The 16,088-nt window shown below is 61.3% G+C and overlaps 1 protein-coding gene across 1 annotated transcript; it reads right to left on the bottom strand.

Moving 5' to 3' along the window:
- Positions 1-1,585: 1,585 nt before the first annotated feature.
- On the bottom strand, positions 1,586-11,804 carry TBX2 (T-box transcription factor 2). Its single transcript, XM_071447943.1, has 7 exons — positions 10,830-11,804; positions 9,859-10,126; positions 7,311-7,457; positions 6,088-6,164; positions 5,842-6,011; positions 4,007-4,620; positions 1,586-3,154 (listed from the first exon to the last, which is right to left on the bottom strand). The coding sequence occupies exons 1-7, from the start codon at positions 11,192-11,194 to the stop codon at positions 2,705-2,707; spliced, it is 2,091 nt and encodes a 696-aa protein (XP_071304044.1). The 5' UTR covers positions 11,195-11,804; the 3' UTR covers positions 1,586-2,704.
- Between the last annotated feature and the right edge of the window lie 4,284 nt (positions 11,805-16,088).

The following is a 16,088-nucleotide window of genomic DNA, read 5'->3' as shown; positions in this document are numbered from 1 at the left end:
GCCCAGTGCGTGACTAATCGGGAGCTGCTCATCGAGCTGCTTGAATGGGGCTGCTCAGAGCCTGGGGACGGCCAGGGAGTAGCTTGGCTCCTGCTGAAACAGCCTGGCTGTGGGGGCAGGCCCTGCTCCCTGCCTTTGGGCACGGTTCCTCGGGGTCACTGTCATGAACCCACAGAACATTTTTCCCCTCCCCAGTGAAGAGCAGCTTTGTGCTCCGTGGGCAGGTTGCGATGTCCCGCTGGCACCAGTGCTTCGTCCCCAGTCCAGGATGGGTGACAGGGCCATCCCTGACCTACCAGGATGGCAGGAACCCACAGTGAACTGCCCCAGCATGTTCTGCAACACTGTCACCATCTCCCCACTGTGATTTTCCCAACCACCTTTGCCAAAATCCAGCCTGGATGGATTAGAGGGAAAGGGCCAGAGGAGCCCTCACACTGGCACAGGCTGTGCCCCCTCACTAAACACACAGCCCATTAAATTGCTGCTCATCCTGAGTCTTGTTTATTCCAATATAATCCTGCAAGCCTAACTTTAGTCACCACACTTCCCTCCTCCTGGGGAAGCCATTCCCACCCTGCTGCTCCCCCTGCGAGCAGAAATAACCACAGCGGCATCATCTCCTCTCCCCCCACCGCATAACGCACCCAACACCTCTCCTCACACACTGGGGGGGGTTCAAAGCCCCTTCCCCGCCCGCGGGGCCGGGAGCGCGGGGGAGGCCGAGGAGGGCCCGGGCCCGCCCCGTCGGGGCCGCGCGGCGGCGCCAGCAGAGGGCGCCCTGCGCCCGGCCGAGGGCCGCGAACCCCGCACGGCACCGGGAACGGCGGGGGAACGGCTGGGGAACGGCACCGCTCCTTCCTCCGGGGCCGCGAACCCCGGACGGGCACCGCGAACGGCTGGGGAACCAAAAAACAGAGGTCCCGCGACGGCCCCAGCGGCTCCGGGTGCCGGGGCGAACGGGGGGATTTAAAGCCCACGGCTCGCAGCGGCCCCATCCCCGACAGCACCGGCGCTCCCGGGTGGCTCCGTCACCAGCCCGGACGGCACCGGCGTGCCCGGGTCCTCCGTTCCCCGTCACCCCGTCCCCGTCACCCTTTCCCCGTCACCCTTTCCACACGCCCGCCGGTGCCGCTCTGCCCCGCTCCCTCCATCCTGTGGGCAGCGCTCCCCGGTCCCCGCCGGTCCCGGAGCGTCCCCGCAGCCGCGGCGGGCCGGTCCCGGCTCTGCTCCGCCGGCTGGCCCCGGGCACAGCCTGGCAGCCGCGGAAGGTCCATCCCGGTGCCGCTGCCCCGCCGCACCCGCGGTGCCTCCGCGCCCCCTCCCCGCGCACCTGCCGGGCCCGGGAGGCGGCGAACCCCGACGGGCAGAGCCCTGCGCGGGTCCTGCCCTGCGCTCTGCGGGGCCGCGGCCGCGCAACCCGGGGCGTTTCCGTCTTTCCCCGTCACTCACGGAGGCTCCGCGCCCCGCGGAAGGGAGGGCGGCTCCCAGCGCTGCGCACCTGCGGAGCAGCGGCGGCCCCGACGGGGCGGAGCGGCCGCGGGAATGAAACAGGCGGGAGCCGGCAGGACTTCTCCGAGTAGACTTTTTTTTTATTGAAAGATGTGAGAATTCATCAAAACTGAACAGACAGATACCCGAGTAACCAGCACGTTGCAAATCATGTATCTTTTTATTTTAAAACAAATATAGAGCACAGTCCTGTGATATTTAAATTTATTATACTTTTTTTTTTTTTTTGTTCTGGAGTGAAAAATAAAAACCTGAGGTTTATTCCTGCATTCTCTATACCCCGCACTGTAACAATAGTTTAGTTACGTTTTGGATTCGTTAATTTATTTTTTTTCCTTGCAAAAGTCCGTTAAAGGATTGAAATCTTAGTTTTAATGACTCCAAAAATTGTTTTATCAGTGGCACATGATTGTCCTAGAGAACAGGCGGGATAAACAATATTTTAAAACACAGAGAAACCGATATCTCCTTCAATCACAAAGAGCTAAATAGTTTTCATTTACAATATATATGTTCATGTAAAATGAAAAAAAAACCAAAAAAAAACTTAAATGCGAGGAGTTAAACTCTAAATATTATGTACACACCAATGTACAACTCTGAATAAATTAATACCAATTTGCATATTCTGGGATCCTTATAGCTTATTTACACAAATTACCATTTATTTCATAAATATCTGCCCAGGTACCCACGAGGCTCCCCCGGCCGTGCCCGCCCTGCTCGGCGGTGACTGCCGAGGCGGTTTGGTTTCCATCTTCCTTTTCTTATCTCTTTTTTTTTTTCTTTTTAAATTATTTTTTCCTTCCCCCTCCCCTTGCACAGATGAGGGTTTGGCCCCTCTCACCCCCCACCGAAGCAGGGGCCGCCCCGTCCATCAGGTGTCTCGGTACCAGCTCCTCACCCAGTGCCCGGAGCGAGGGGCTGGGGGGTCCTGGGGGCTCCGTGGCCTCGCTGGGGCGGGGGGAGCCGCTCCCAGCCCCCCAGCCCGAGGGGTGGGCAAGCCCTGCGCTCCAGCTGCTCCCTCCTGGCTCCGGGGCGGGGGCTCCGCACGGCCGCCGGGCTCCGTCCCTCCGCTCCGGCAGCCCCGCTCGCTCCCAGCCCTCGCTCCGCAATAAATATTTATACTGTGCTGTACAAAATACCAGTGCTTCTCCGCCCCGCCGGGAGGGCTCGCTGCCCGCCCCGCCGGTCACTTCGGGGACTCCCTGCCGGGTGACAGCTCCCGCTGGCTCTCCAGCCCGCTCACCAGTCTCTGGATGTTCTGCAGTTCATTGAGGGACTCCTTCAGGGAGCCCTTGGGGGAGGCGGCGGGGCGCTGGCCGCCCCCCTTGTGCAGGGGCGCCTCGGGCAGCGGGCTGGGCTCCCGGCTGCTGCCGCCCTTGGAGCCCTCGGAGCCGGGGTTGAGGCTGGCAGGGAGGCCGGTGGTCAGCAGGTTGGTGCTGGGCGGGATGCTCACCGGCAGCTGGTAGGGGCTGAAGCGCAGGCGGGGCCGGCTGCTGCCCAGGAAGGGGTTGCGGGACAGCGGCCCCGCGGCGGCGGCAGCGCTGGTGGCCGGCATGGCCGAGGCAGCCGCTGCGGCCGCTGCCATGTAGGTGTAGGGGTAGGGGAAGAGTCCGCCGAAGGTGGGCATCGGGATTCCCTGAGGGAGAGAGAGAGAAAGAGCTGTCAGAGCTGTGCTGCTGCTCTGCTGCATCACCCCTCCTTCCATCCCTCCGCAGCTGTGTACCCAAAAAAAGCCAAGGCAAGGATGGAACAGCCCAGTATCACCCTAAAAACAGAGTGTGGGGGCATCAGCCCGTTCCACACAAAGAGAGGGAGTACAGCCCCTTCCACCCCATCCCGAGCCAGGCTGGTGCCACCGAGCACAAACCCCTGCCTGAGATCTGCCCCATCCCCTCCCCGCACGCTGCCTGTGCAGCATCACAGCCCCTTAACCACATTAAAACACATTGTTAAGCAGGATGGATAAATTAGGGGAGTTCAAAGACATCTTTATATATTCCACCAGAGGAGATGGGAAAGGCAGCATCAGCACAGGCGCTGTGGGAGCCCTTCAGAGCTGACAGGAAGACAGGGAGCTGCTGGATGGGGACAGCCAGGTCAGGCAGGGCCACAGCTCCTGACTCTGCCCTTGACTATGGAGGAGCCATAGCAGCTGCAAAAAAAATCGAGATTCCTTCTCAAATCAACCCCGAAGCTGCCTTCAAAACGTCCTCTGTGTTCTGCCTGTGCCAAATCTGTAACATCTCAGGGGTGTGTCACCCCTTGTCCCTGTGGGCTGCAGAGGGCCTGGGGGAGGCTGGGGCACCAGCAGCTCCTTTCTCTCAATGGGGTCACCCTGAATGTCCCCACACCGGGGGTGACACTGGCCAGGCCTGACCTGCATCCCCAAAGTGCTGCGCTCACTCATGGAGCTCTTTGGGAGAACATGAAGAGGAGATTCCAGGGCACAACTGGACAACAGGGATAAGGTTAGGGACACAGGGCTTACCTGAGAGGCCAACATGTGCTGGGAGAGGTGGAAAGGGAAGGGGGTGGCCGTCCCTGCTGCGCCCGGGGCGGACGAGAGGGCTCCGTTCTCCAGGCTGCCCCCGCCGGTCACCGAGGCCAGCAAGTGTCCCATGCCCATGGCAGAGAAGGCGCCGGGCGCCATGGCAAACTGTCCTGGGTGGATGAAGAGGGGCTGCCCGGCGCCCAGCGGGCTGAAGAACTGCTGCCCATGGAGGCCAGAGAGCGCCAGGCTCTGCAGGTGCCCGGTGCTCAGGTGCGGGGGGCTGTCCGTGTGCACCATCAGCGGGGCGAAGGCCTCCTTGCCCAGCCCGCCGCCCTCCGTGTCCTTCTTGCCCGGCTCCGTCTCTTTCCTCCTTCCCTCCACCTTGTCCTTCTCCAGGCCCCGTGTGCTGAACAGGCCCTCGCCAGGACCCTCCCGGGGGGATGCCCCATCCTTGGCTTTCTCTGGGCTGTGCCTCTCCTTGCTCCGTTCCTCCGGGCACCGGGGGCTGCCGCGGGGCGTCGCGTCCTCCGCGCTGGGGCTGGCTGCTGCCACCGGCCGCTCCTCGGGCACCTTCTCCACCTCCGTGTCGCTGTCAGCTCCTGGCTTCTCCTCTGCAAGGGGATGGAGGGGCACAGGGTCAGAGCAGAAGCACCCAGGGGAGGCGAGGAAGGGGTCACTCACAAGAGCCCTGGTGTCAGGGAGAGGTTGGACAGTGAAGTCGCGATCATTATTAATGGGAGAGACTCATCTTGTGGACAGAAATGGGCCCTCGTGCTATGGTTGCTCTGGAGAATGGGGATTAACAACAGCAAGTCCTGTGGCTGTGCCAGGCAGGAAAACATGTTTGATGGAGAAGCAGAACCTGTTACAGCATCGCTCTCCTCAGCTGCAAAGTCCAAGCGGGCTGCAGAGAGCGGGCAGTGGGCAGCGCGGGAGGAAATGGTCCTGTGTCTATTTAATTACATGGAGCTGATTGCCAGTGCACCGTGGATTTATTCCAAATGTGCAGGTTGAGACAGGTTAAAGAGGCAGTTTTAAGGCTGGGAGTATGGTACAGACTTCTCTAAAAAGGGCTTTAATTTAAAAAACCCCATTGAGCCCTCAGACGAGGCAGGGGGATGCGAGATGAGGGGAGCTGAGCCCCTGCCTGAACGGCTCCACTAAACGAGAAAAGCCTTTTGGTGCGGGTGAGGTGAAGCTCTGCAGGCTGGGGCAAATATTCAGGGAAGCCTTTGAAAGTGGAGAGGGGTGTAATAAACCCTCCCTGCAGCTCGGGGTGGGGGGTTGCAGTTTTGATGAAGGTTTGCAGGGAATGGAGTTGGTGGAAAGTTTAAAGAGCAGATTGATAGTGCTGCGAGACAAAACCCAGCATCAACAACTGCAGCGTGGGAGATGCTGGTTGATTTTCATTTACCAGCCTGAAGCCCTGGAGTTACAACATTTTTTTCCTCTTTCAAACGTATTAATTTTTTTTCTTTTCTCTTTTTTCTCTCTTTTTTAGGAGAGGTTGAGATTCCCATGGAAGGCAGGGCACACCGGGCTAACGCGGCGAGCACAGAGGCTGCTTTGCCATTTCTTCTTGTATAATTTAAATACAAGAAGCATTACATCCACATCAGGTGGATAGAGGATCAAATATACATTCAAAAGAAAATACATAGAGAGAAAAACGTTGCAACTCGTGAATGCCATTTGCGTTTCCTCTGATTTTATCCTTTTGAACCCTGTGCGCATCCCCACCTTTATTTTCCCCAGTGTTTTCCCTCGCTGCCCACAGGAGATCAGCACGAGCAGAACGTTTGGGGACATTTGGGGACCGTATCCTGCCTTACCTCTGCCGCTGCCCTTGAGGCGCAGGGGGCTGGGGAGGGCACCCACGGGCGAGTGCAGGGCATCGCGCACGGCCGAGGGCTCGCAGGAGGAGGCGTCCGACTCGCCGCCGTCGCGGTCGGGCTTGCAGGGCTCCTCGTACATCCGCAGGGACGGCAGCGAGAGCTGCTTCCTGCGGGAGAAGGCAGCGTCGGCCCCCGGCCGTGCCCCCGCGGGCGCGGAGCCGGGGGGACGGGCGCACCCCTTACCTCTTCTCCCGCCGGCCATTGCCCGTGTCCCGAAAGCCCTTGGCGAAGGGGTTGTTATCGATTTTCAGCTGCGTGATCTGCCGGGGGGGAAGAAGGAGAGAAGGGGCGGTGTGAAGCCCCGGCCGCCCCCTCCCCGCCGCCGTCGGGGAGCGCGGGGTGCGCGGCGCAGGCTGCGGAGCCCGCGTTAACACACCGCATGCTTTATTAAAAATGATGCTGAGGTTTGGCCTTGAATTATTAATAGCGTCTTAATGATAGGAAGTTATTTTTCACGGCCCCCCGGAGGGAAGATGGCGACTGAGCTGCTCGGCGCTGGTTAAAAGCTATTCTTATCCCTCCCTGCCACGGGCTGCTGGGGCCGGCGACATCAGGGCGCTCAATAATGCATGGCCCTGAAACACGGCCCCGAGAGGGGCTCTGGAAAAGGCCCGGCTGCCCGGCCCCGCCGCGACCCCCGGCCCGAGCATCCCCCGGCCCGAGCATCCCCCGCCCGACGGGGCCCACGGCCGGCGGCCGGGCCGCGCAGCTTGCGGCGGCCGAGCAGACAAAGTGCTCTTTAATCGATTGTGACTCTTCGCCATAAACTTTACGAGGGAAACAAGCCCACCAGGACCCTCAGACAGAGCTGTCAATTAGCATCAGCAGCCAGGGGTGGAGGTGGGGGTCAGCTTTTGGGTTAAGACACACACACAACTCTTGAAGGGGACGGCAGAGGCTCTCTGCTCCCCATCGTGCTCTCCTGGCTCTGCCTGCTCACGGAGTGACACTTGCTAAATCACGAAAGTAACTAAAATTAGCTTATCTGCCTCTATTTTTTGGCTCCTCCAGAGCCCTGGGCACCTTCTTGGTGAAGCTGCCCAGGCCTGGTGCTGCTCTTCAGAGCCTGAGCCTGAAGCAAAGACTCCCACGGCCCAGAAAGGCGCAACAAACTCCATCAGGGAATTATTAACAGTAATAATAAAAATACTGACAACAGCACTAATGTTAACACTAAAAACAGCGATAATAACACAAGCAGTATGAGGGTGCATCCTATTCTGAGGGCTTGAGTTTGAACCTTTCTACTCTTGCTGCTTTTTGCCCTGAAATATCCTCGCCAACACGCACAGACAGAAAAATACCCTGATATGGGGTAAGGGATGGGACAGGGGTGGAAACAGGGATGGGGACGGGGATGGGGACAGGACAGGGAGAGGGACAGGGGCAGGGCTGCCCGGCCGTACCTTGTCGTTCTGGTAGGCAGTGACGGCGATGAAGTCGGTCTCGGGGAACACGTACGTGCGGAAGGTGCTGTAGGGCAGCTTGAGGATGTCGTTGGCCCGGACGATGTGGAACCTGGGCTGGTACTTGTGCATGGAGTTCAGGATGGTCTGGGATGGGCGAGAGAGCACAGCCCGCGGCTGCCGTCAGCCCCACGCCTCCAGCTCCCTCCCTAAAGAAAAAACCCCCTTTTCTCCCGAAAACAGCCCCAAAAACCACACCACTCAAATTCACCGTGAGGAAGGAATTCCGGCGGATGCCAGAGAAGGAGATTTCTTAATTTTTTTTGTTGATGCCATTGCAGGATCTGTCCCCAAAGAAGGAGGTCAGGGAACGCAGGCAGAGCAGCATCTTTGCGGGTGTTAAGCACGGCAATAAAGCAGCAAAAGGGATCTCCCAGTTTTATTACAACCCTGCAAACGCGAGGCGACTTTTCGACACGTTTCTCACCGCTTTTCATATTTCCGTCCTTAAAAATAAATTACTATCCCTCGCCACCACAAAAAAAAAAATAATGTTAAAAGGCTCTGGGTGAGTGTCGGGGGCGGCAGGAGCCGGTGCCAGCCCCAGCCAGCTCCTGCGACCTGAAAGGAGCGTTTCACCACGAGCCATAGCAAATTTATGTCTCGGAGCAACATTGCAGAAGGAACAGACTTTTTTTTCTCTTTTCCAGCCAGGTGTCTGAGAGCCTCGCCAACACTCAAAGCCGTTCTCTACTCTTTCGTTTTATTTTTTTTTTCCTGAGTTTGTTTTGTTGTTTGTTTTTTTTTTTTTTTTAGTAAAACCCGAATTCCCCGTGATTTGGCTGAGGATTTTTGGAAGCGGCTGAACAGCCCAAGCCGCGCCCCCGGGGCCGCTCCGACCCCTTGCCCCTCGCTGCCTGCTTTCCTGCACGATAGCTTTTAAATAATTCCCCAACCTGCTGTGGTCGGACTGAAATGCAGAATTCACTGCCCAGAATTCGTAGAGGGACGGCGAAAGCTTGAGTAATTATTGTCAAATAACGTCAGCCAAATGGCTAAATAATTATCACTTCATTTCGGTTTAGAAGGTAATAAAAAAAATCCCCCCCTTTTTTTTTTAACCCAAGCAATAATCACCTGCTGATGAACTGTCGGATCGGTGTTATATTGATATAATCTAGATGGGATTTATCATAAAAATGGTGCAAAAAGTCTCGTTCAGGCGTGCAAATCTGCATTCCTTTAAAAAAAATAATCATCCCTCTCTGACCAGATGGGCACTGGCTAAACCCTCATCTCGCAGATTTAACATTCCGGATTTTGGACAACGACAGACACCAGAAATCTTTAATTGAAGGAGGCGAACCGTTAAAAGCGCTGAATCAAACTAGTTTTTCACCAGTACAAAAAAAAAAGAAGATATTTTTTAGACTCCTTCTCTATCGATTTACCTTTCTGGCTATAAATAACCTCGCAATGTATTATTTAACAAAGACGCTGTTTCCTGCCTTAAGAGAAAAAAAAAATAAAAGTGAGAGAGAAAAAAAATGAAAAAAAATCGAGAGAGTGGAAAAAATAGAGAGGAGAAAAAATAAAAAAAGAGAGGGGAAAGAAAGTTCTTCGGGAGGCGCGGAGCTGCTCTGAGCTCCCACCCGAGCGGGGTCCCGCAGCCCCCGGCTCCCCGCTAATTGCCGTATCAGCAGCGCTGCACGATGAACTTTCCCTTTATCGCCCGAAACGCTCGCTCGGAGGAAGGAGAGCTGGGATTTCCCCCTCCGAGCATTCCCGCAGGATCGCGCTCCCCTCGCCTCCTGACCCTGCCTTCTGCGGGTCTCTGCAAATGGCCAGCACTCTCTCACTCACTCACTCACTCTCCGCTGGCTTTCTTTTCTCTCTCCCTCTTTCCTTTTCCTTTCTTTGTTTATTTTGGTTGGTAGCTTTTCTGGCTTAATTCCTTCGTTTTGTTTTACCTCCTTTAGGTGATGCAGATACCATCAACGGGGATATAAACAGGGGCTTTCAGAGGCAGATGGTGCCAACGATTCCAGCCCTTCTCCCGCCTGCGGGAGCCCGGCGCAGGTGCCGCGGGCCCCGGCTCCGCTCGCTCCGGGTGGCAGCCACAGCCCCTGCCCGGCCACCCCCCCGTCGGGGCTGCCCTGGCTGCAGCCCCCGCACGGCCTCGGCCCCGCACATCCACCTCCCAAAATTCCTCTCCCCACAGAGCCACGAAGGCTGGGAAGAAGCAGCAGGACAGGCCGGGGATGCGGGAGCCAAGGGCAGCCCGAGGCTGCCCGCAGCCCAGCTCTCCTTTTTCCCCCGGAGAACCGGAGCTGCCCCTCGCTGCCGGGCAGGACCAGGGGCTGCGGGACAGCCGGGCCACCCCAAGGCCTGGCCAGGCCTCGCCGCTCAGCCCGACACGGCTGGAGGAGGCTCTGAAACCCCGCGGTTCACCCGGGGAGATCACGGGCAGAGCCCGCACCGGGCAGACCCCGCGCCTGCCCGGGGTCCCTGCCCGGGGGGCTCCGCTCTGCCCCGCAGCCGCACTTACAAAGCCGTGCTTATCCGAGATGTTGTTGGTGAGCTTGAGCTTGTGAAAGGCAACAGGTTTGGCCATCCACTGCTCCCCCGTGGCCGGGCTGTCGGGGTGGATGTACATGCGCTTGGGCATCTCCGGGTCGGCCTTGCCAGCCACCATCCAGCGGGAGTTGTGGAATTTGTACCGGCAGTCGTCGGCCGCCACTATATCCATCAGCAAAATGTACTTGGCCTTCTTGTCCAGGCCGCTCACCCGCACCTTGAACGGGGGGAACATCCTCCTGCGGAGAGACCCAGAGCGGTACAGGGCTGCCCCCGCCCGCCGCCGACCCCCGACGGCCCCACCGAGCCCCGGCCCCGGCCCCGCCGAGGCTCCCGCACCGCCCGGCCCCGGCTGCTGCTCCCAAACCACCATCTTTCAGTTCAGCTCGCTGAGGATTCCCAGCCTTCCTCCCGTCCCACCTCTTCTCATCCCGCTGTGCTGCCCACACCGTGGCAGAAGGAAGGGAAAGAGCTCAAAAATTCCATTTCGGGAAATAAGGGGAGAAAATATATTCTTGTTTTCCTCTCTTTCTCTGCCCTTCGCCGACCCGCTCGCTCAGCACCTCGGGCTGCCTCCCCCGGGCCCGGGGCCACGGGCAGGGCCGGGGACGACCCCGGACGTGGGGAAAGTTTGGCAGGAGGGAAGGAAGCGGCGGGAAGCGGCGTAAACAGCGGGAGCGGGGGGTTCCGAGTGCTCAATTAACGCGCACGAATTTAATTTGGGATCGCGCTCGGAAAAGCAGTAATGGGAGGCGGGGGGAGCGGTGACGGGAAAACTCGGAGGAGCCGGGGTGGAAACACCTCCGAAAAACTCCAAGGATCGAAACTCCCCGCGTTAATTCACGGGACGGATGGGAAGCGGGATGGAGCGAGGGGCGAGGGCGCTGCGCGGCCGCGCAGGTGCGGGGTGGGCTGGGGGGGCTGCGCGGGGCCGGCTCTTACCTCCCAGACTTGGTGATCACCATCTCGGTGCCCAGCTTGTGAAACTGGTCCCAAAGCTCTTTGGCTTCCAGCGTTACTTTGGGGTCGTCCTCGACCTCCTCCTCGGGTTCCAGGCTCTTGAGCGAGCGCAGATGGGCGGCTTGGTGGTGGTGTCCCAGGGCCGAGACGTGCAGCCCGGCCTCGGCCGCCCCCGCCAGCCCCGGGTCCGGCATGGGCTTCGCCAACGCCGCCGGAGGCAGAGCCAGAGCCGGGAAAAAGGACGGCTGGGCGGCTGCGAGGAAAGCGGACATGGGGAAGTCAGCCGGCCGGGGTGCGTGGAAGGGGTGGTAAGCCATGGCAGTCCCTGGGAAGGCTGGATCTCTCATCGGTGCATCCACAAATCCAGGAGAAAAAGAGGGATTCCCTTTACAAAAATGCTCTCTGTGTGTATTTGTTGGGTTTTATTTTTTTTTTTTTCTCTCTCCTGCCCAGCGAACTCGCTCGAGTCTCTGGAAGAGGAAGGAAAATCAACAACACACACACAGTCTCCAAAAAAAAAAAAAAAAAAAAAGCATAAAAAAGAGGCGAAAATCAGCCGAACTAGATTCGGGATTAAAAAAAGGAAAAAAAATATAAAAAGAAATTAAAAAATAAGAAGGAAAAAAAAAAAAGGAAAAGCGAGGCAGTTCCCGGCTCCTGGGACTCCCGGTCTGCGGAGGGGAGACAGTAGGTCCTTATTTTTTGTTGTTGTTGTTGCAGCGAGGGAGAGCGAGCGAGGGAACGAGCCCTCCCAGGAAAGTCCTTCCCGACACTAAAATAGAAACAAAAGCCGGGTCGGGCTGCGCGGGGCTGCGCGGGGCGCGGCGGAGCAGGGGCGGCCGCGCTGCCCTCACACCCCCGCGGGCCCGGGCTGCGCCCCGGCGGGGCCGCGCCGGCTCCGCGCTCCGCGCTCGGCGCTGGGGCTCGGGCTGCTCATGGCCAAAGGAGCCGAGTGGGAGCGGTGAGATCTTGTCCTGATCTCTGTAAAACTGTGACTATCTCACATGTCCTTCCTGCTCTGATCCGCCCGCTAATGAGCCAAGCCCCCTTGATTGCTGATTTTACGCGTTTCAGACCAATTGTGGATCTGCATAGGCGGGGTTTTGACAGCTCCGGCCAAGCTCCGGGCGCGGGGGGGCGGGGGGCGCGGAGGGAGGGAGGAAGGGAAGAAGGGAAAAAAAAAAAAAAGGGAGAGAAAAAAAAAAAGAAGAAGAAGGTGTCGGAAGCATCGGCAGTAAGAAAACATGTCAACAGAATAAAATATTAACCAATGACAGAGAAAAGTGCTCGAAATCCCACCCCCGGCTCCTTTCCGCATACCGGGTCAGCCCCGGCTGCGCCGCCGGTGCGGGGCCAGCGCGGAGCCACCTCGGCGGAGCGGGGAGCGGAGCCACGGGGGCGGGGGGCGGCGGCAGAGGCCCCCGCCGGTCTCCGCGGGGGCGGCGGGCCGGGAAGGGGGGGGGAGAGGCCGGGGGGAGCCCGGCGGCGGCCGCCTTACGACAGATCCTGGAGAGCGGATCGCGGTGGGGCGCGCCCCGCCCGCCGCTCCAGCCGCGCACAGCCGCGCACGGCCGCGCAGAGCCGCGCAGCGCCGACGGGGCGGCCGCCGGAAGCGCGGCCCGGCGGAGAGCTGCGGGCGGCGGCGAGGCCCCGAGCGGCGACCTCCAGCGCGGGTGAGTCGCTCCCTGCCGTCGCCCCCCACCCTGCCGGCAGCCGCCCCGACCGGGAGCGGGGGGGGTCCCGCCCGCAGCTCCGCGCCCGCGGAGGAGATCCCCAGACCCCGCCGTCGAGGCGCGTCGGGTGCGCGGCCGGGGCCAGCGCGGCGGTGCCCGGCCGGAGGGGCTGTTTACCCGGGCGGGGGGAGGCAGATAAGGAGGAGGGGGGACACTCCGGGGCTGTTTGCTGAGGGATTAGGGCCGGTCCCGCCGCGCCGGGGCCCGGGGGGGCGGCGGGCGCGGTGGGTGTCCCCTCGGAGAGGCCGGTTTGGAGATCTGCGCTGATTAACTGAGGGCCGCGGTGGCTGAAGAGGGCCCTGGCGCCAGGCGGCTGAGCCCTCACAATAAAGACCCGTCTCTTGTCACTTCATATTTACCCCCAAATCTTCAAAAAGCGCCCTGCCATCCTTCCAAGGCTCCTGCCCCCGCCGCCTGCGCTGCGACCAGGCGGGACGGGGGGGGGGGGGATGGCGGCCGGCCCCCTCCTCTGCCCCCCGGCCTGTCCCCCCCTCGTCCCCGGGCCCTCCCGCTCCGCGGACGCGCAGCGAGGCGCGGCCGCAGCAGCTCGGAGCCCTCGTGGTCCTGCGGGGCTGCTCCCCGCGCAGGGTGCGATGCGTGGACCCCCAGGTGTCCCCTTCCCATCCCGACTTCTCCTCTCTGTTCCCCCGCCCCGGTTCATCCTGCTGACAGCGCCCCCCGCCCGCAGCCCCCGGCGGAGCCCCATCCCCATCCCGGGGGTCTCGGGGCCGATCTCCACCTGCCCCGCGCCCCGCGGCAGGTTCACCTCTGCCCGCACCGCGCCCGGCCCGCACCGCGCCCCCGGGGGGGGTCCCGCTGACCATTGAACGGGCAACGGCGACTGAAATTTAAACCCAATTTGGACTTTGCTTCCTCGCCGCCGTGGAAAACTGCTGACGGCAGCTTTGGCAAAAGTGGGGCTTGCTTGTATTTTTTTTTTTCCAATTTCCCCCCCCCCAACACAAGGAAAAAGTGGAGCCTTTCATTGCCTCGGGGCGAATCCCCCACGCCGGGACGGTTCTCCCGCGGACTCCTCGCCCTCTGCTCCGCGGGAAGAAGCGGGGCCCGGCCCTTCTGGGCCTGGAGCGGCCGTGTCCCCGCGGGGAAATGTCGCCTGTCCTCCGGCCACTGTCCGGCACCCCGCCCGCGCCCCCGCCCCGCTGTAACGCCGCAGAATAAAACCGATCCAGAGCAGCCTCGGCTCCCGACCTTCCGTAGCGACGGCCGCCGGTGGGGCTGCGGGGATGGGGGAACAACGGGGACCAACAGGGACCGGGGACCAAGGGGACCGGGGAGCAGCGGGGACCGGGGAACAACGGGGACCGGTGTACCCACGGCGCTGCCGCCCCTCGCGGCCCCGGACACGACCCAGGAGCCCGCGCTCATGGACGGGCCGTGCCCGCGCATCGCCCGTCGGTGACCGGGCACCGGGCAGGGACAGAGGAGGCACCGGGCAGGGACAGAGGAGGCACCGACCTCGCTTCCCGTCCCGAGGGCAGCTGTCCCGGGGAGTGTCCCCGCGCCGTCCCCTGCGAGGGAAGGTGTTCCAGCCTGCCCCAGGGCAATGCAGCGCTCGGGGCCGCCGTGCCTGGCTCCCGGGAGCCGTCCCAGTCCCCAATCCCCGGGCCGGGTTTATGGAGACCGGGCTTGTCCCGTGGATCCGTCCCGGTCCAGCCCGGGAACACCGTCCCGTCGGGCCGCCCCCGCCCTCCGCCCGCCCCGCATCGCGGCCCCGCTCGCTCTTCCCCTTTCATCTCTGCCCATCTCCACTCATCATCCCTTTTCTATTTTTAGCCGGTAGACTTAGGCCTTGGCGCCAGGCCGTTTAAGACCTGTCAAAGTCCTTCATATTTCCCTCATGTCACATGGACCTTTCGCTCTCTTCCCCGCGCCATGCGAGGGCCGTAATTTGGATCTGTGAGCTGGTGAGCAAATGCAATTTGCTCTTCTCCATCGCTGTGTTGTCTCCGTGACCCCAGCCAGCAGGACGGCTGGTGTCCTGTCCGGGGCACTTACACAAATTGCGGGTGATTGATGAAAAATAACAATTCTCACAAGCAGCCGGGCCTCCGCCTTCCCCTCCTCCCGGCTCCGCCGGGCTGCGGCGGCCCCGCGCCCCGGAGAGCGCTCCCCCCGACGGGTGCACCAGGCCAAAGGGGTTTTCTTGTGCCCAGGGCCACCCGTCGGGCCCCCCATCCCCGGCAGCGATGCCACGGCAAGAGGAGACCCTCGGGCCCTTGGGGAGGGCGGCCCGGCTGCTCGCACCTTCCCAAATCGGGGGTAGAAACGGGCTGTGGCATGAGGGGAGGGACACGGTGCCACAGGGCTGGGCTCCGCTGTCCTTCCCCGGGAGCAGCCGGACAGACAGACCTGGGGACGTCAGAGACTCCCTGAGCGAAGCCGCAGGTGCGGGGTGCAGGGGGAGCTCCCTCTGTTCCGAAGGGACCCGGGTCCCCCAAGCCCCGGGGCGCGTTCCCCGGTCCCACCCGGCCCTGCAGCCCCAGCTGGGCCGTGGGGCAGGCGGGGAGGAGGCGAGGGCGGCCCCGCAGCCCCAGCAGCTTCGCAGCCCCTTTTCTCCGCTCCACCTAGGGAGGCAAAGAGCTCCACGTGTGACGGGACTGTCCTCGTTTGATCTCACCCACCTGCGCCCAGGGCACCCCTCTCCTTCTCCGGGGCGCCGCATCTCCCCTCGCACCCGCGGGAATCCCCTGAGCCCCGGGAGACCCCGGGAAAACGACTCCGCTCCCCCGCCGTGCCCCGGTGCCCGCTGGAGGGGACGGGGAGGGGCCGCCGGGCACCGGGGCCCGGCCGCTGCCCTTTTATCGACAGCAGCCGAGAGAGATGCTCGGTCTGACACCGGCCCCGGCACCGCCACCCTGCTTCTCCTCCCGCTGCGCGGCTGCGGAGCTGCGCGGCCCTTGGGTGCGCAGGGAACCCCCGGGCAGCCCCCCCAGATCCCCCTGCCCTCAGACTGTTTAGATTTCTCTCCAGCTTTAAAGAAAATATTTCCAGTAATCCAGATTTCTGGAAAATAACAACATGCGGGGAGACGCAGACACAAACGCCGCTGAAGTTTATCCAGAGTTTGAACAATTTATAAACACATTTCCCAGCCTGTTTGGCAGGGCGGGCGGCGAGTGACCCCGGCCCGGCCGGGAGGAGACACACGCATCCTCCATCCTCCCGTTACGCCGCGCCACTTTGAGCTGTGAACCTGCACTTAATTGAATTTTAAATTATTTTATTATTGGTTTTGAGTTACGGAGCGCTGTCCCTGCGCGAGGGCGGAGTGATCCCCTCCAGCCCCGCGCCCCCGGGGCTCTTCACGTCGGGGCGCGGCGCGGAGCCCGCACCGAGCCCGCTGCCTTAAAAGGAGACGGGAGCCCCGGTCCGGGCCGTGCCAGAGCGAGGGGACCCGCCTGGAAGCCGGGCTGGCCCCGAGGATGGCGATGGGAACGGGCGCGGGGATGGGGTTGGAGGGGCGCGGTGGGGGATCGTGCAAATCCCT

Source organism: Agelaius tricolor, unplaced genomic scaffold (genome assembly GCF_023055355.1).
Source record: "Agelaius tricolor isolate 1412-34295 unplaced genomic scaffold, bAgeTri1.0.p SCAF_25, whole genome shotgun sequence".
NCBI lineage: Eukaryota > Metazoa > Chordata > Aves > Passeriformes > Icteridae > Agelaius > Agelaius tricolor.
Note: the sequence above shows the minus strand (reverse complement) of the source record. Positions and strands in the feature narration are given on the sequence as shown.